The sequence below is a fragment of the Epinephelus lanceolatus genome, chromosome 22, assembly GCF_041903045.1.
Source record: "Epinephelus lanceolatus isolate andai-2023 chromosome 22, ASM4190304v1, whole genome shotgun sequence".
Classification (NCBI taxonomy): Eukaryota; Metazoa; Chordata; class Actinopteri; order Perciformes; family Serranidae; genus Epinephelus; species Epinephelus lanceolatus.
In genome coordinates this window covers 35,125,232-35,145,678 of record NC_135755.1, presented here as the reverse complement: position 1 = coordinate 35,145,678, position 20,447 = coordinate 35,125,232, and the positions used below count along the sequence as shown (strand labels likewise).

Below are 20,447 nucleotides of genomic sequence, written 5' to 3'. Positions count from 1 at the left end.
CTGGCACAACAGTCCCAACCTTATCCACTGAGTACACTGAAGCAGCTTCTTCCACTGACTCCATCAAAACCACTGAGTCAACTGTAACGAGTCAACCCACTGATGGCACATCCACATCTGATCTATCTGGTACAACTGAGGTAACAACTGGGAAAACTGATGGCACCTCAACCACTGATGAGACTGGCACGACTCAGGTAACAAGTGGGTCAACTGAAGGCACCGACACAACTCATAAATCTGGCACGACTCAGGTAACAAGTGTGAGAACTGAAAGCACCGACACAACTGATAAATCTGGAACAACTGAGGTGACAAGTGGGCCAACTGAAGGCACCTACACAACTGATAAATCTGGAACAACTGAGGTGACAAGTGGGCCAACTGAAGGCACCTACACAACTGGTAAAACCGAGGTAACGACTGTGCAAACTGATGGCACCTCTACAACTGATCAAATTTATACAACACATCAGTCGTCCACAGTTGAGTCCACTGATGCCTCTTTAACAACCGACCAAACTGATCCAACTGCTGCAGTGTCACCGACTGAGTCCACTAATCCCACTGCAACATCTGACCAAACTGGCACGACGGTCCCAACCTTATCCACTGAGTACACTGATGCAACTTCTTCCACTGACTCCATCAAAACCACTGAGTCAGCTGTGACGAGTCAACCCACTGATGGCACATCCACATCTGATCTATCTGGTACAACTGAGGTAACAACTGGGAAAACTGATGGCACCTCAACCACTGATGAGACTGGCACGACTCAGGTAACAAGTGGGTCAACTGAAGGCACCGACACAACTGATAAATCTGGAACAACTGAGGTGACAAGTGGGCCAACTGAATTCACCTACACAACCGATAAAACCGGGGTAACGACTGTGCAAACTGATGGCACCTCTACAACTGATCAAACTTATACAACATATCAATCGTCCACAGTTGAGTCCACTGATGCCTCTTCAACAACCGACCAAACTATTCAAACCGCTGCAGTGTCAACGACTGAGTCCACTAATCCCACTGCAACATCTGACCAAACTGGCACAAAAGTCCCAACCTTATCCACTGAGTACACTGAAGCAGCTTCTTCCACTGACTCCATCAAAACCACTGAGTCAACTGTAACGAGTCAACCCACTGATGGCACATCCACATCTGATCTATCTGGAACAACTGAGGTAACAACTGGAAAAACTGATGGCACCTCAACCACTGATGAGATTGGCACGACTCAGGTAACAAGTGGGTCAACTGAATTCACCTACACAACTGATAAAACCGAGGTAACGACTGTGCAAACTGATGGCACCTCTACAACTGATCAAACTCATACAACACATCAATCGTCCACAGTTGGGTCCACTGGAGCCTCTTTAACAACTGACCAAACTGATCCAACTGCTGCAGTGTCAACGACTGAGTCCACTAATCCCACTGCAACATCTGACCAAACTGGCACGACGGTCCCAACCTTATCCACTGAGTACACTGATGCAACTTCTTCCACTGACTCCATCAAAACCACTGAGTCAGCTGTAACGAGTCAACCCACTGATGGCACATCCACATCTGACCTTTCTGGTACAACTGAGGTAACAACTGGGAAAACTGATGGCACCTCAACCACTGATGAGACTGGCACGACTCAGGTAACAAGTGGGTCAACTGAAGGCACCGACACAACTGATAAATCTGGAACAACTGAGGTGACAAGTGGGCCAACTGAATTCACCTACACAACCGATAAAACCGAGGTAACGACTGTGCAAACTGATGGCACCTCTACAACTGATCAAACTTATACAACATATCAATCGTCCACAGTTGAGTCCACTGATGCCTCTTCAACAACCGACCAAACTATTCAAACCGCTGCAGTGTCAACGACTGAGTCCACTAATCCCACTGCAACATCTGACCAAACTGGCACAACGGTCTCCATCAAAACCACTGAGTCAACTGTAACGAGTCAACCCACTGATGGCACATCCACATCTGATCTATCTGGTACAACTGAGCTAACAACTGGGAAAACTGATGGCACCGCAACCACTGATGAGACTGGCATGACTCAGGTAACAAGCGGGTCAACTGAAGGCACCAACACAACTGATAAATCTGGCACGACTCAGCTAACAAGTGTGAGAACTGAAAGCACCGACACAACTGATAAATCTGGAACAACTGAGGTGACAAGTGGGCCAACTGAATTCACCTACACAACCGATAAAACAGAGGTAACGACTGTGCAAACTGATGGCACCTCTACAACTGATCAAACTCATACAACACATCAGTCGTCCACAGTTAGGTCCACTGATGCCTCTTCAACAACCGACCAACCTGATCCAACTGCTGCAGTGTCAACGACTGAGTCCACTAATCCCACTGCAACATCTGACCAAACTGGCACGACAGTCCCAACCTTATCCACTGAGTACACTGATGCAACTTCTTCCACTGACTCCATCAAAACCACTGAGTCAACTGTAACGAGTCAACCCACTGATGGCACATCCACATCTGATCTATCTGGTACAACTGAGGTAACAACTGGGAAAACTGATGGCACCTCAACCACTGATGAGACTGGCACGACTCAGGTAACAAGTGGGTCAACTGAAGGCACCAACACAACTGATAAATCTGGAACAACTGAGGTGACAAGTGGGCCAGCTGAAGGCACCTACACAACTGATAAATCTGGAACAACTGAGGTGACAAGTGGGCCAACTGAATTCACCTACACAACCCACCAATCTGATAAAACCAAGGTAACGACTGTGCAAACTGATGGCACCTCTACAACTGATCAAACTTACGCAACTGCTGCAGTTTTAACGACTACATCCAGCAATCCTCCTGCAAGTTCTGGTCAAACTGGAACAACAGTGTCAATTTTATCAACTGCGTTTACTGATGCAACGTCTTCCACTGACTACATCTCAACAACTGAGTCAACTGTAACAAGTCAACCCACTCATAGCATATCCACATCTCATCTTTCTGGCACAACTCAGTTAACAACTGGGCAAAGTGATTCCACCTCCGATGAATCTGGAACAACTGAGGTATCAAGTGGGTCAACTGAAAGCCTCTACACAACTGATCAATCTGTTCAATCGGAGGTGACAACTCTTCAAACTGATTGCACCTCTACAACTGATCAAACTTATACAACACATCGATTGTCCACAGCTGAGTCCAGTGATGCCTCTTCAACAACCGACCAAACTGATCCAACGGCTGCAATTCTATCCACTGCATCCAGTAATCCCCCTGCAACTTCTGTTCAAAATGGAACAACAGTGTCAGTCTTATCAACTGTGTTTCCTAATGCGACTTTTGTCTCAACCACTGAATTAACCACATCAAGTAACCCCACAGATGGCACGTCAACAAGCTATCTATCTAGTACAACTGTGGTAACAACTGGGCAAAGTCATGCCACCCCTTTCCCTGATCAGACTGGTACAACACAGTTAACTTCTGAGCAAACTGGTGGCACATACTCAACCCCTCAATCAGGATCAACTGTAGTAACACCAGTGCAACCAAACACACCGTCTTCTAACCCAACTTCGCAGCCACCAACTACAGCCACAACTAAACCACCTACAACTCCTTCACCTCAGCCAAGCAGTGGACCAACAATTTCCACACGAGAGCCATTACAATGTCAGAATGGAGGAACTTACAATGGCTACAACTGCACATGTCCTACTGGGCTCACTGGAACTGTTTGCCAGTTCGTTGAAGTTGATGTTGAGCCAGGTAAAACAGATTGCTAACAAAGTGTCATTTGAAAACCTTGGATCATTTATTTATTCATTTATTTTTTTGCCCTTTCATAGTCAAATTAACACTTGTTTCTCTTCACAGTTACCTTCAACCGAAAGGTAGTGGTTAATTTGGTCATTGACCAGGAATACAATGTAAAATATGACGATGAAACTTCACGTGAATACAAAGAATTTGTTGGAAACTTCACCAACCAGGTAAGATAAATGGATAAAGCATGTTTTTTCACTGGTACTGAATATAACTATGCATTAATTGTTTTATATTGCCAATGGGTGAACAGGTTGTAATGTAACTCTGCTCAGGGGCTGATCCCTATAAAGGACTCAGGCAGAATTTTTCTCAGAAAATCTTACAGTTGTGATTTTATGCTTGTTCCCATGCCTTGCCTCTCTTTAGCTCCATTACAGTGCTCATTGTGTGCAACAGTAGATAATGTTAGCTAAGAAATGGAGTCTGCCAACATCAACAAATTGCCAGCACCCACCACAACATGAGTCCACACATGCTGTGTTTTTGTTATATACATTTTATCGCTGTGGTAGGGCAAAGACAGGCCTTCACTTAGCACCCTGTATTACCTTGGTTTCAGCCAGAGCAATACCTAGCTGACCTTAGATTGTTTGCTAACGTGGACAACTTGCTTGCCAGCTAACATAGCCGTTATGTTCTATAACTTTTGGATCGCAGCTTCAGCTTAGCGTTAACTTTATCTTTTTTAAATTTATTTATTCATGGGAAACAACATGACAACAAGTCATACCTGCATTTAAACTTGCAACCTAAGTAAGTAATCTGAGTAGGCAGCCAATTACCAGCATAGCCATGTGGAATATTGTGCCACATGAGAGACTATGCTCTGAACACTGGTTGAGAAAGTCAGACATAGTCTGAGATAGTGTGACATAGTCTTTGCAGTACCTTGGCCTGACCCAGACCTCTGGTTCAGCACCGCAAAGCGGCGTGGTTTTGCCCTCCGTCTTCAGTGAAACTGCTGATTCATTTGCTCTGTGACCTTACCTTACTTTTTTGGGGTGCTGCTGCCACAATTGCAGGTGGATGCAGCTGATCCAGAATAAGTTGCAGCTCACGCTCCTTCATTAAAATGGCTGGGGAGCTGCCAGTGGTGGAGTGTGGTGTTGCCTGGTACTGCAGCAGGGTGCAGAGCAATGCAGCTGGAAAAAGGAGGACCATCCTCCAGGTGTGTTAGGACACCATTTTTCAGTGTCTGCGCGAACCTCTCTACACTCTAATTTGCCTCCAGGCGGTAGAGGGCTATGCAGATGTGGTTACTTCCCCTTTTCTCCACAAGGGCCACGAACTCAGCAGAGACAAACTGTGGACCGTTATCCATGGTGACGATTTCAGAGATGCCCCATCAAACAAACAGAGTAGCAGGGAAGTCTGTGACCACTGTAACAGACCCTGTCGCAACCACCGCTGGCCACATCGAATGGAGGTCATAGGCTACCACCAGGAAACACTGATGCTGTGGAGCGCCATGGACCTCCCAACAGATGTCCACCTGGATGTGTTCCTGCAGTGGCCACCCACACCGGCAGACATGGGGGCAGCTGTGGGCCAGTCTTCCCACTGACAATACAGGTTTTGCAGTCTTTTACCATGGCCTCTATATAGCTATAAATGCCTGGCCACCACACTTAGTCTCTGCTGCATTGCATCACCTTCACGATGCCCAGGTGACTTTCCTGTGCCATAGACATAATGCGCACTTTCAGGGTGCTCGGGATGACCGTGCAGAGTCCCTTGGACACACAGACATCATTCCAGCAAGAGAGATCATCCTTGACTCATTGGAAAGGCTACAGCTTCTCTTGGACTTCTGAGGGCCATCCCTCCTGGATAAAAGTGTGGAGATGGAAGAGCATGGGGTCCTGTGCTGACTTGAGCTGAAGGACCTGGTGGAGACTATGGCCTGTGGGGGAGTGTGGATCATATGGATAAGCTCTGGTTCCGTCCCGTCCAGGCCAAGGTTGTGTGTGGGGTTCAAGAGTAGCTCGAGAGAGCAGGTCCCCCCCTACTGTCTCTCGGCCAGGAGTAAACAGCGTGGTAAAATTGTATTGCTGGAGCCTCTCTGACCAGCAGTGGCTCCGCAGTAGTTTGTACCCTGACCCAGTTGTAGCAAGCAGGGCTGTGAGGGCCTGGTGGTCCGTCCACAGTGTAAAGTGCTGTCCATACACATACATGTGCCACCACTCACATGCCCAAACACACATCAGTGCATATTGCTCCCCCACTAAGAGCTTTTGTTCAGCTGAGGTGAGGGATCGAGAGGCAAATGCCAAAGGGCATTCAATACTGTGCTGTAGCTGAGACCGCACAGCTCCGATCAGAGAGCAGTGCCCCTTATAACAAGGATTTTGTTTAAGTTACATACCAAATCTTTAAAGCAATATGAATAGGGGATATGTGCATTGTAAATCTTTTTAAGAGACTATTTTTTTTTAGCAAGCCTTGCCTCAAAGTTTAGTCTGTATTTTTTAAGAGACAATGACCTCTGTGCATCTTTTGTATATTGCGACATGTTGCATTTTGCCCCTTGCACAATAAAAAGGATCACACATTATGTTAAGACTGGAGAGAGCACTCTCCAATCCAGTGCACTAAGCTTATAGTTGACAGTGGTAGTTCATTTAATACCACAGTCCAGTCCTTTCTTACCGGCTGGAGGGTATATGTTAAATAATAGGTACAAGCAATGTGTGTCACTGTGAAGTACTGTCCCTATTGAATACCCCAATCAGGAAGTTTAAACTGATACCAAACTATTGCAATCAAGCATGTCTAACACCCAGAGCTGCAAACCTAAGTTTAAGTTTATAAGTTTAAGTTTATTTCCTTTATTAATCCCCCTGAGGAGAAATTCAATGTTTTCACTCTTGCTTATCAATTACACACAGGTCCGAAAGACACACACATGCACAAACAGGACCCATACATGCACAAATTGGAGAGATGTCAGAGTGAGGGGGCTGCCCTTGGTGAGGCGCCCCGAGCGGTTGGGGGGTTCGGTGCCTTGCTCAAGGGCACCTCGGCAATGCCCAAGAGGTGAACTGGCACCTCTCCAGCCACCAGTCCACGCTCCATATTTTGGTCCGGACGGGGACTCGCACAGACGACCCTCTGGTTCCCAACCCAAGTCCCTATGGACTGAGCTACTGCCGCCCCCTAGGCCTCTCACATAACAACGAGGCAGCCCTGGGGTCAACAGATGAAGAAATACCATCATGCTAATCACAGAACAGGCTGTGACACAACCCATCTGTTGCTTATAAAATAATTATCACTAGCCTGACATTTATTTAACACAAGCAGCCAAAAACAGATGGTTATACTGTGGGGGGGCAAAACATCACATTTAGGAGGCACCTCACATTCTGTGTCTATATATCACTCTTTGTGCTTTCAGCTATCTTATCTCTAAAAAACATTTAATTACCCTGACAACAATTTTTCATATTACCCATGGTAGTACTGTGAAGACTTTTTTTTAATTTTATTTTGTCATTCTTTTCAGATGGAGAAATATTACCTAGCAAAGAAGATCACAAACTTCAAAGAAGTGGTGGTAATTAGTGTCAGGTAATATACTTTTGTAAACAAAATATTTATAATTGAAGGTGTCTTAAAGGCACAGATGCAATTTAATTTAAGAGTGACTCCCTGCTTTTTTTTCTTAGCCGTGGAGCCCCTTTGGTCAGATTCTTACGTAACCCTGTGGATGAGGTAAAGCAATTCAAACACTTTGCCAACAGCGCATTAAGTCAGAGATGAGAGGTGCAAAGCGCTCATTATTTTCGTTATCTATATTTCAGAGGCAGTTATGGGACAAAGCCATGGCTTTCCACAGTATCACACCAAGAACAGAAAGGTAATCTGAGAAGAGTAAAGAGAGTAAGATTTTTCTTTTGCAATAAATAAATAAATGAATATGTTGTTAAAATTGTCAGAATTTCTTGAGACTTCCTCACTGAAACTGACATGTATGAAATTCTTTCTGCCTTAGTGTTAATGTCACACATGATGTGGTTCTGGGGATTCCAAATAATGCTAGTGCTGAAAAACTATATTGGGAAGATGTTGAAGCAATTGTCGAGGCTGTTGAAGGCCTTGACAGCTGCACAGGAGGTAAGACAGAAAATTCATAATCATCTATGCATTGTTAGCAAAATATGAAATAAGATCAGATCTATTTTCATTCAGATAACAACAGTCTGTGAAGATGTATGGTCATAGTAAACCATTGTTGTCATTTGTTATATATTTCACTAAAAACCATAAATGCTAGTGGTACTCAAGGAAAAGTCAGGGTGTGACCAAAATCATTAGGATACCTCGTCTGGTAACTGAATGTCTATCAAAGTTGGCGCCAACCCTTTTAGAAGTTGTTGAGATATTTCACTGCACATGTGAAGACTTTGACATGAGGCATGTACTATGAAACCAGTTCAACTTACCCAGGACATTTTTCATTATCTGGCCTTGACTAAACTGTCACATTGGCTGTCTGGATAACCGGTACCACAAAGCTGGTTATCAGTTAGTGCAGTCAACTCTGGGTACTCTGGATACTCTGTAATCCTATAATGGAAAATGTAGAAATATTGAAAATACTATCCAAAAATTCACCGTCAGCCAAGACTTACATCACGTGTAGGTATCACTTAGCTATACGTGTCATTAGTTTAGAGTATTTTCGCTTTTTAGTTTGATAACAATGGAACTACTCTGAATATGTCATATAAAACACCTTAAAGTAATGCCAGGCTGTTTCTGCTACCAAAGTAAAGGGTGGAAAAGTAGCCTATGGTTAATGACTGATGAGATCAATTTGACCCAAATGTTTCATTTATAATAATTGGAGCCAACTGACAGTGTGTGGATCATTTTTTTCAACAAAAATTTATCTTTTTTTCCTAGTGCTCATCATGTAGATGTCTCCTGTTATTTTGAGCTACAGTAATTGAATCAAAGTGTAAAATAGCAACTCTATTATTGCTGACTAAAAAAAAAATTGCATCAGTTAAAATCCTGCTAAAACCATGTGCTTAGTGTGTAAACAATCTCTGTGTTTGCTAGAAGCTCTATCAAAACCAGTGGAAACAGAGCCCCGGAAAAATGAAATGATTCTATTGTTGACAATGTATAGGCTATTCTATTTTACCTGACATTCCGGACTTCTGTCCATGGATACTCTTTTCTTCTGTGATCTCATTGGTCAGTGATCAGGCTGTTGACAGGCTGTGATCTGATATTCTGAAGATAACATGCTCCAGAGCCAGTTAGCTGTTACCATGGTGATTTATTCCAGTAAAAAGAGAACCAGCTTTGTAGTACTGAAAACCCTGAGTTAACCTTGAAGTTACCTCACTAATTCCAAATCCTGTTTCATAGTACAGGCCTCTGGTGGTGCTAGATAAAAAGTAAAGAGATAACCAAAGTCTTTAGGATTCATCCTCTGGGGATGAATCTAACTAATTTTTATTGCAGTCCATCCAATAGGCTAAAAAGATTTGATTATCAAGAAACGGGATAAAAAATTGTCAGTTTATGTTTATGTTTACAACAAACAACATGCTGTTTATACTATGGATATGGCAATGTAATATTTTATCCTGTGAACTTTCAGAGTGTCCGGATTTCAACACCACCACTCCACCCACAGTGACTACAACAGAGGCTGATTTGGGATGTTAGTATTACCACGTTATTTGTTTTTGTTTTGAGATGTACCACTGAGTGTATGAATGACCAACTGGAATTAACATAATGCTGATTTAATTCTTCATGTCTTTGTCTTCCTTCTCCTGTCATGCACCAGCGGTCTGTGAGCAGTTTGTCAAAGATCCAGAAGTTGCTAAATACTACCAACTTGTGCCTATTGATGGGAAACTGACATGTGTGACTGTATGCCACAATCAACATTCACATCATAAAAGATGCTACAACAGGGGAATCTGCTTAGTGTACAAAACTATTGGACCTCTGTGCGAGTAAGTTGACTATGCTGTCAGTTTGATAAGTATTTCTGGTGAACATCATGACAGACTTGCTTTTAACAGTGTGAACTCAGATGGGCAGCATTGATGTGAGCAGGATTGTTCACATAGTTGCTTGTAGTCTTTGTTTGTATGTAGATTTCCATTTCTGTCCCCCTTACTTTTATAGTTTCTGCATGATATTCTTACTAAAATTTCTGTAATGCTTTAGATTATGGCCCTCAATGTACATAGACTGCATAAAATGATGGGTGTAGCCACCATGACATCTCCTTTTGGTTTGTGGACTTTGGGATCAGCATTTTAGCCATCGCCATCTGGATTTTTGGAGCCAGAAGTGACCATGGGTGCGTTCATAAATCCAATCTGATGCTCTACACTTTAATGAGAGTGTAGTTGTTCGAAGAGCATTCTATTTCTACATGAATTAACGAAAAGTTACGTTAATCACACATTCACGCCCCTCTGCGCTCTGCTGCTCCATTTCCCCAGACAAAGTGCCAAGAGTGCGCTCTGCCACTCCGAGCATGTGGTGGTCTGGATAACGGTACATTGCGACAGCTCGCCGAATTTACAAACCATCCAGTGTGTGCCAGAGTGTGCTCCAGCACTCGGCGTGAATATTTCTGAACGCACCCCATATTTGAACGAGAGGGTGGAGCTAACCATAACGCTAGCTGCTAGCTTGGTGAGCCCGGTGCATAGGTCTATAAAGTTATGGTTATCTGTGACATGTAGCCATAGTTAATATGGCATATAGAAGTGTATGTTAACATTTTTTAAGTATATTTAAGCAATATCACACGAGAGGGAGTGACGTTGTACTGTATATCGTCACAGCTGTGATTCGGTCATTCGACCGAAGACAATTACAGCCGTGACGATATACAGTACAACATCACTCCCTCTCATGTGATATTGCTTTTATACAACAGTTCAACAACAGCTTAAACAGCAATGCTGAGTAAGGAAATGTTAACAAAAGGTGATGAAATAAATTATTTAAGTATGTTATGCAGCTCCACGAAAAAAACAGTTCCCCCAGTCTGTTGAACTCACAAGCTGCTTTGTATTTACATTGACCTGCCACTGTGTAACTTCGTCCAGTTCAGCTGATGAAACGTTGACAAACCTGGATGTTGGCACGACCTCATCAGTACCTCATCAGATGATCTTTGATAATTCAATATATAGTGTATAGTTATAGTGTCAGTTTGCGTCAGTGTAGCGATTGTGACAGTTGGTTAATTAACGGTTGTATTTATAGGCTATTTATAACACCTGTGAGCGGAGTGATTTTACTGTTACATGTCCCAGTGATGTTGTACTCTATATCAGCACTCACGGAATGCCTCTCGTCCAATCAAATTACTCAGTCAGAAATAACTGTTGTATAAAATTAGTTAACATAAGACAATACCTATAGTTAACTATGTTAACTAATTTTCGCTGGAAAAAAAACAGGCTTAAAACCATCAAAACAAAATACTTACCACTAAAACTGAGCATCGCCCACGCTGCATCTTTGACCGCCTGGAAAACGCAAGGTCAGGCACTGGATGCTACTCTGTGCCAACTCTACTCCAACTTTCAAGGGCATGGAGGCAGGTTGCGTCTGAGGCTGCTAAGCGACCATAATCAGAACAGTACCATAGCCGATTTACTATAAATCCTGAGTGTAGAGCTGATCGTCTTCCAGGTGTTGTTTTGTGGGTGTGTACTAGGCCAAAATTATTGTCTGTGGGACAGATGTAAAGCTCTGGGTAGCACTGCACTAAAATGATCAACTTCTTCTCCATATTTACCACAGACTGATATTTACAGAGTAAGGGAAGGATATGTACCGGTTGTGATTGGTAGGTCCTCGTCACATGACATGTGGTGCACGCTGTGTTCCAAAATTTGAACTCGCAGGTCACAGCTGTTGTGCTCTGAAAAGTAAGTGCTTGTGAACGCATGCGCGCTGTTACAGCATCGCTCTGGCATTTGAGCATGCCTGCCATGCGTATCCATTGAAAACAATGAATTTGAGGGTGCAAAAAATGTAAAATGTGTACAGCCCCTTAGAGAGTCTTTCAGTACAACCAAATGCTGAACACAACTTTTTTAGGCAACCAAAACATTACAACTAACTTTCACTGACTGAAATCAGACTGAAAAAGACGATGGCACCCACCTGACTCAAAGTGGCCTCGCCCTTAATTATGCATAACTTTAAGCCTTAATAACATTTAAACAGGTTCAACTCCCGTATTTGTAATCAATGCTGAAATTATCTGTAGAGACCAAAACCATTTTTTGTACCAGGCTGTAAACATGTTTATTTCTGCTGTAAAGTTGGACATTTTACCATGGGGGTCTATGGGGATTGACTCTCTTCTTTAGCCAGTCTCAAGTGGACATTAGAGGAAATGCAGTTTTTGGCACTTCTGCTTTGGCCTCATTTTTCAGCCCTGAAGGTTGCTGCTTGGCAATGTACAGCATAATTCTGAAACACAAGGGCAAAAGTCAAACATCAGAGTCACCGTGCCATTAAACATTTGAAGGTTAAATTAGCCTCATTATTGAAACCTTAAACATTTTTGGACATTGACGTCATTTTAAATCACCAAAGATTTCTGTAAATTTCCTAAAAGCGACATACATACATATACATAACATATCCTGTGTCACCAATTCCAGGTTTATTTGTCATACGGCCCTGTTTTATGGATCCCTTAGACTGACAGATCAAACAAGGCTCAGTGTGAGTGAAAACAAGCACTGCTTGTTGCTGTCTCATAGTATCTGTAATTTAACCTTGTTCTTCCTCCTGATTCAGGTGTCTAAATGTGGAAGAGACGTGGTACTTGAATGATGACTGCAGCCTCCCCATACACAGGACTCCTTTCTATGCAGGGATAAGCGTGACCCTTGCTTGTCTGTTACTGATAGTGGGAGTCTTGACTGCTTTCTTACTGAGGAACAAACAAAGGCAAAGCAAGAGGTAAGATGTACATGGATATTACTGGCAGTTTTTCAGCATACAAAGATGTGACAGAATGCTTCTGAACTCTAGTTTACTTCAGCTCAGTTAACTAAACTAAAACATAAAAAATAATTATATATTGTAGTCCATTTTAAACAAAATTATTTAAACTTTATACAAACAATATCTTAGACAAGAATGTGTGGACATATTTGCTTAACCCCAAATTAAGTTTAATGGCAGTGTTTATGTACATCCAATGCCATCATCTTTGACATTCTCACTTCCTACATCATCAGCCCATGACCAAGAGTTTTAGTGCCATGGTAGGAGTTGACATGTGCAGATTTCTTAGAAATAATCAAGTTATAAATAACACTGAACATTAAAAAAAATGGTTATTGGGAAGTCATGCTAGGTTTAGCAGAACTGTCGTCATCATCAGCCTCCTCAGTCTGCTATGGCTTTGTAGTCTCGCCACCAGACAATCAGAGATCTCCACCTTCTGATAGTCTGGGGACACTCCTTTCTAAAGTGTGTTTAACACACCAGCGAAAACGGCCGGCAACAAAGCAACGCCTCTTGCATTTTTGAAAAGGACACGCCTTCTCGGAAATGTGCGCTCCTCCTTTTCTCGTCCGCAAGGAAACAAACACACAGAAAGCTTGAAAATGGATGCCGAGAGATTTAACTCCGTTTTATCAAACGTGTGCTCATCCGTGAAGAAAATATTTTTTCCAGCGGATGTCTTTTACAACATGATTGAGCTAACTGGAGTAGTTTCATGTCGTATCCGACAACGGGAGGCTTTTACCAGATGACGTCCTGTTACCTTTGCTGCTAGTGTTAGCTGTCCCTGTCAGCTGCAGCCACTGATGCTTTCTAGACATCGTCATTTCCTAAAACTGAATAAATAACACACATAGCAACACAAAACTGCTTTGCTAGCTCAGTCATGTTGTAACTAAGATATCCGCTGGAAAAGATATTTTTTTTCACGGACCGTTTAATGAGTCATTACCTGCAGACACTGCTAACGGCTAACAGCTAACGTTTAGCCCAGCTAAACGTGCACACAGAAATAGTAATGTTTGTTCATTGTGTTTATAGACTTTACAAACATCGGATTAGTCCAAACGGTGTAGGGTACCTTACACGTTCTTTCTTGACATGCAAAGTCCATGACCAAATGTCGATATGTGACAAGGTCGGATTGAAAATGTGTTGAAAAATCATGTGTCTTTCATGTATCATGTATTTTTGGCATTGTGTCACTTATATGATAAAAACATTTCGTAATATGAGTATTGGCTTTTATTTGTTTAGGTATTTTCAATTTTATTCATATTTTGAATACCACATTATGAATGTTTCTTCTGTAAAGATATGATGAAACCTGCTTTGGTGTGTCTACAGGAGAAGGGACATTCAAGAGCAACTGGTGAACCAGTGGCTGAATGAGGACTTTGAGTGGTCCAGATCCAACAGTGACATTGACAGTACAGGTAATTTATTTATCACACACACACACACACACACACACACACACACACACACACAAACCAGTTCTTTTTCCTGCGTTCTGGATGTTGCAGTGTTACAGTTGTGTATTTCATGTCTTAAGTGAGGCAGGGTCTGTTTTAGGCACTTTAGCTGTTGCAAACTCAGAAATACAACACACGCAAAATATGATAACAAACAAAATGTTTTGTTTGAAATAAGAAAATTTACATCATGTCACACTGACTTGCTGCTGGCTCTGGATTTGAATATGTTTTATGCTTCCTTGTCCTCTGTGACTGTGCAGAGGAAGGACTCAAAGGAACAGTTCACCCCGAAATCAAATATACATATTTTTCTTCTTACCTGCTATTTTTAGTTTACATTGTTTCAGTGTGAGCTGGTGAGTGTTGGAGATATCAGCCACAGAGGTGTCTGCCTTCACTCCAACAGGCCCACCACTACACCCACCTACCAAATCACTGCGCAGAAGGAAGTGTGCATCTATTGCTGGCTCACCTAGCACCACTGAGCTATCTAACATTACAGCTCAGCCGAGGAGGACGCCATTGATGTTTACATCTCACGCTGTCATGAGCCCCTCATCCTTGAGTAGATGCACCCTTCCTTCTGTGTGGTGACACAGTTGGTGGGTGTAGTTCAGTAGAAAGAAAACAGTTTCTACATAAAACAGCTCACAACAAGGTCTGTGGATTATCTCAAATATCAGATTGATTTCTGAAAATAAACATTGCTGCTGAGTTTTTCAAATGTATTTTTTTTACGCTTTGAGCACCACAAGCTGGATGCCATCTAGTGCCATTATATTGGAGAGCAATCAGACATCTTCATAGACGATTTCTCCAACACTGAACAACTCACACCAAAACAATCTAGATAAATAGCACTACAGGTACGAGGAAAAATGAGAGACAAAGTAAGTAAGGGATTTAGCCCGATGAGGTGTCCATTATCAGTTTTTAATGGCTGATGTGGAGGCATGAACTGTCTGAACTCGCAAGTCCTCTAAAAACTGATAATGGACACTTGGAAGGGCATTATCCCACTTATACTATGGTCACTTACCAAAGAAATTAAAAGAATATTTGTTTATATTTTCATACTTTTCACAGTCAAAATCTAAAATATTTCACAATAATAATTCAGTTTCCCTGGTAACACCTGAAGGTTTACCTACTACTTGGAACAATCATTGTGCACTAAATGGTTAAAGACAACCTACAATCATTTAAAATACAATTTAAACAAATGAACTTCTCAGAAGGCTCTCATCCAATGAAAATGTTACTGACTACTTCATTAAATAGGACAAAGCTCAGATACGACTTAGCAACAGGAGATATTTCTCGTCTGCTTGGCTCATAAAACCCTTTGGCTCAACTATTAGCCAGAAAGCTAAGGTTATGCTAGCAAGATTCAAAGCCAATAACATTGCAGACAGTTGACAAACAGTAAATGTAATTTGACACTATGTTTAACAACAACAATAGCTATCCTGTCCACAAATCAATAACTGAATTTTCATGAACAAACTATGCTAATTTGTAATGTTACTGCTGTGAAATGATTGCTTTAGTCCAGAGGGGCAGTGTAGTACCTGCAGTGTTAGTCTCCATCCTGTGGTGTTCAGTGGATGAGGCACTTAAGGACTACACTCAATGTTGAAAATAAATTGTAAACAAAGACTTCAACTCCTCCCCTTAAGCCCAATTTAAGACCAATGATTCGCAATGAGACAAAACTGTTTCAGAACATTTCAGAGAAAAGTTGCAGCAGTGTGAATTCGAGCCAGCTGATGGTGTCATCTGCAACTGGTTAAATCGCCGGCAGCTGGTTTTAGAACTTAAAACAACTTCTCAGAAGATTCTTATGCAATAAAAATGTTATTGACTACTTCAGTAAATAGGACTGTGCTGTCACAAGCACAAGCCCCTTGTCCATGAATAGATGCACACTTCCTTCTGCGCGTTGATACAGTTGGCGGATGTAGTTCCTTGGAAGAAAATAGTTCCTTCATGAAACTGCTCACAACAAGGTCTGCGGATTATCTTGAGTAACCAGGTCATGTTTTCTGGAAAGAAACATTGCTGCTGACTTTTTCAAACGTTTTTTTTTTTCTTTGAGCACCACAAGCTGAGTTCCATCTAGTTCCATTATATTGGAGAGAAGGCAGACATCTCTATGGCTGCTATCTCCAACACTTGGCAACTCACACCAAAACTATCTAAACTGATAAAAAACACTATAGGTAAGAGGACCAATTTGTTTTTTTGTATTTAGGGTGACCTGTTCCTTAAGGCTCTGAAGTTCATTTGGAAAGCTCTCATACTATAAAGAAAAGCCGACAAAGTGGTTTAAAAGGTTTCCTTTTGCATTTTTACAGGTGCTAAGGGTTGGAAAAAAGTAAATATGGTGCACAGACTATCCAAAAAGCATTTCAGCTGGTCATTGAAAACGCAGTTAAGTGGGAGAACATTTCCGAACATTTCATGGGTGGGCACAGTATGATATTGTAAAGCTGCATCAATAGATTTTTGGTTTTTTTTTTTTGCAGTCAGATGGCGCCAGTGGAACATGCTGTAAACACAACATTCATATGCTATTGCCTTCTAAAGTCATTGCGTTAGCAAATAGCTACTTATTTACACTTTGGGCAGACACAGAGCAATATTATCCTCCACTTGTTCGTGTCTACCTGATGAATGTAAGTTCAGTATTTAACTTCTTTAAGCTCTGGTTTGGTCTCCATCTACCCTGAGAAAAATATGTCTCTTCAGCCACTAAATGCTCTGCTGTATTTACCAGCTAGTCTCTAACTGTATCTGTCTGCTGTTGAGCAGGTAGTGGACAATGAGTATATGACAACATTTTATGAGAAACAGCAACCTGCCGCTGCTTGAAACAACACTGATAGGAGTGGAGTGTTTTATTATTTGTGTTGGTTTGGTTTTATGATTTTAAAACCCTTCATCAAGCTGAGGGCAAACTGCAAAGTCTGTGGTAATTCTCACCACCTGTCACATTGCATACATTGGCACGTGTTTTACCAATGTGATTAGATTTTATATGTCAGCTGGGCAATGAGCAGTCATCATGAGGCAGGATAGTGACGCAGCTAATGTCAATCAATTAATGATTAATGGTAAATAGACTGGGCTTGTATAGTACCTTTCTAGTCTTCTGACCACTCGAAAGCACTTTTACACTACATGTCATCTTCACACCCACATTGGTGGCCGCATCTACCATGCAGGGTGCCACCCTCTACTCGGTAACCATTCACACACACAGACACACCAATGTAACCATCAGCAGCCATTAGGAACAATTTGGGGTTTAGTATTTTGCCCAAGGATACTTCGACATGCAAACTGGAGGAGCCAAGGATTGAACTGCCGATCTTCCAACTGGTGGACGATGTGAACTGGTGAACCCATGTGATTGTCCAATAACCCCATACTCTTGTACTTCTTTAGGAGATTTCAACAACCTTGCTTACGCACATGAAGAAGCAGCTGTCCACAGAGAGGAACTAGAAGGTTACAGACAACCTGCACCTGTCGATATTCTCACTGGACATTTGGATACTGATGACAGACAGTTGAGCTCATCGGCAAATATTCATGGGCTGGACACAGAGTACCACCTACCAGTAACACCACGCCAACACAATACTCTGACTACTAATACTCTCTCATTTTCTACTGTTGAGCATCCACAGTCTGACAGCCTGTCTCCCCCTCTGAGAGACCTCAGCCGGTCAGTACACAGCCACAGTCTTATTCTGTAACTGATAACTTAGCTTTCTTTCTTTAGTTCTGATATGTCATGTTTGCTTTTTTTTTGTCTCTTTCACTTTCTTTTTCTTTCTTTTTCTGTCTCCCTGTCTTTCTTTCTCTATTATTTTTACTTCCCTTTTCTTATTTTTTCCTGCATTCTTCTACTCTTTCTTTCTTTCTCTCTCTTTTCTTTTTCTTTTTTCATTTTTCTTCTTTCTATCACTCTTTCTTTTTCTATCTTCTTTATTTTTTTTCTTTCTTTCTTTCTTTCTTTCTTTCTTTTTACATCTTCTCTCTTTTTTCTCTTTTTCTTTCTTTCTCTCTTTTTCTGTCTAAGCAGGATAAGCAGGCCCCAGATTAGGATATCCTGGGACCCCTAAGATGTGCAATGAAAGCTGAGCCTTGACTCTGCATCACTATGGATGAAGTCTCAGCTCTTCTGTCAAACCTGTTTTTGGTGCTTTCTCTTTATGATATAATTTAAATTATTTATACCAGCTGCTTTTAGGTGTCAACAACACTGTTTGATTTATTTATTTATTTGTTTGTTTTGTAAAATGGCAGCAGGGTAAGTGTTAGTGATCAAAATGCACTACATACAGTATATTTATGATTTTGTGATTATATAGTGAAAATACTTTCTCTTTTTACATAAAGGAAGGACTTGAATTTCAAGTTCTCCATGCTGCTGTCCTGATACAGTGACAAATTGTTGTTTTAATGTATGATAATGACTGTTCAGTAACTATTGACTGACTGTAGTAACAGGGAGAGTAGTACTGTGCATGTTGACATGTCTTGACAGAACCACAGTGGATTAAAGGATGTAGGAGTAAATGGAACTACAGTATCACAAAATCAGAATGGCAGAGTTGGTAATAATTCACTGTTGGTTCGTCGCTACAAGCAACTCCTTTCACACTACACACAGTTATTTGGCCAATTGTTGGTATAAAAACATTTGATTTTGACACTGGGTCACTTTATAAAATGGCTGACTGCCAGAACAATGCACTACTGAACTAGGAATTGGTTTTATTTATATAATTTTGCAAATCAATATTGTTTGAGCTTTAATGCTTTATGCACCACGTAGCCTGAATAAAAAAAAAGTTCATTACTGAAATGGCTCTGTGAATTTCTTTGCTTCAGATGACATGATAATGTTTAATGACATGTCACAAAATTTACAGTTGTTGATGTTAATGATGGTTTTGCATCTTAGGCAATACAAGTTCCTTTGACTGTCTTCCAGTCTGTAGTCACCTCTGTACTGGACACACAGAATCAAACTGAGGGTAATTTGCTTGTCTGATTATGGTTAAGCAAAGATATGCATGACTCAAAAGCTCGACTTTTCCTTAAAGGCACAGTTCAACCCCAAATCAAACAAATCTGTTTTTTTTATCAATCTACCAAATTAAGGGAACACTTAATGGGCACAGTTTAACACCAAGTCATTTAAACTTCATTGATATCATTTTGTCTATTTATGAAGCACAGGTGATTGTGTATCAGTTGTGCATATTTAAGTGACAACAGGTGCAATGGAGCAGCAAAGGCAAGACAACCCTCAAAAAAGGAATGGTTTTACACGTGGTGGCCACAGTTGCTCTCTCCTTATCCTTCCTGACTGATTCTTCTTTAGTTTTGTGTTCTGCCAGTGTCCTTGTCACTACTGGTAGCATACCTGCAGCCTAATCTGGTTGCACAGGTAGTCAATCTCTTCCAAGGTGACACATTTATACGTGAGGTCACAAGGTTTGCTGTGTCTCCCAGCACAGTCTCAAGGACATGGAGGAGGTACCAAGAAACCAGCTGTCACATGAGGAGAGCTGGACAGGGCCGTAGAAGGGCATCAACCCAGCAGCAGGACCAGTATCTGCTCCTTTGTGTGAGGAGGAACAGGAGGAGCACTGCCAGAGCCCTATAAAATGACCTTCAGCAGGCTATTGGTGAACATGATCATCAGGAGCATGCCCAGAAATTGTCAGATAAGTTAAGATAAGATAAACTTTATTGTCCCAAACAGGACAATAAAGTATACAGGTGCATACAGGCACTTGGGGGCCATACACACTACTGAGTCACATTATGAGTTGCACCCTCTTTGGCTGAACTGTGACATTAGCTGGCTCAGTGGTGCGAGGTAAGCTAGCAATAGATGCACACTTCCTTCTGTGCAGTGACACCAGTGGCATAAATTTGGACAGTGCAGGCAGTGTGGTTGTGCTGGGGCCCATGGGACAGGGACAGGGGTGCCCATAGGGAGAGGATGAGTATAGAGAGTCAGACTGGCAAAATTGGGGCTAACCGCTATGTATGCTATCATAAATGCAA

The 20,447-nt window shown here is 41.8% G+C and overlaps 2 protein-coding genes across 2 annotated transcripts in view; both read left to right on the top strand.

Moving 5' to 3' along the window:
- The window catches only part of LOC144459688 (uncharacterized), a 42,396-nt gene extending 41,001 nt beyond the window's left edge, over nt 1-1,395 (top strand). Inside the window, exon 10 of the mRNA XM_078164133.1 lies at nt 1,372-1,395. Within this exon, the coding sequence (XP_078020259.1) occupies nt 1,372-1,395 (24 nt within the window). The remainder of the gene's footprint in view (nt 1-1,371) is intronic.
- A 513-nt stretch (nt 1,396-1,908) lies between these two features.
- On the top strand, nt 1,909-19,233 carry LOC117272748 (uncharacterized). The gene is made up of 12 exons (XM_033651792.2): nt 1,909-3,792; nt 3,901-4,016; nt 7,358-7,422; nt 7,521-7,566; nt 7,656-7,711; nt 7,847-7,968; nt 9,470-9,532; nt 9,662-9,833; nt 12,661-12,825; nt 14,224-14,312; nt 17,805-18,087; nt 18,448-19,233. The coding sequence occupies exons 1-12, from the start codon at nt 2,085-2,087 to the stop codon at nt 18,485-18,487; spliced, it is 2,925 nt and encodes a 974-aa protein (XP_033507683.2). The 5' UTR covers nt 1,909-2,084; the 3' UTR covers nt 18,488-19,233.
- Nucleotides 19,234-20,447: the final 1,214 nt, after the last annotated feature.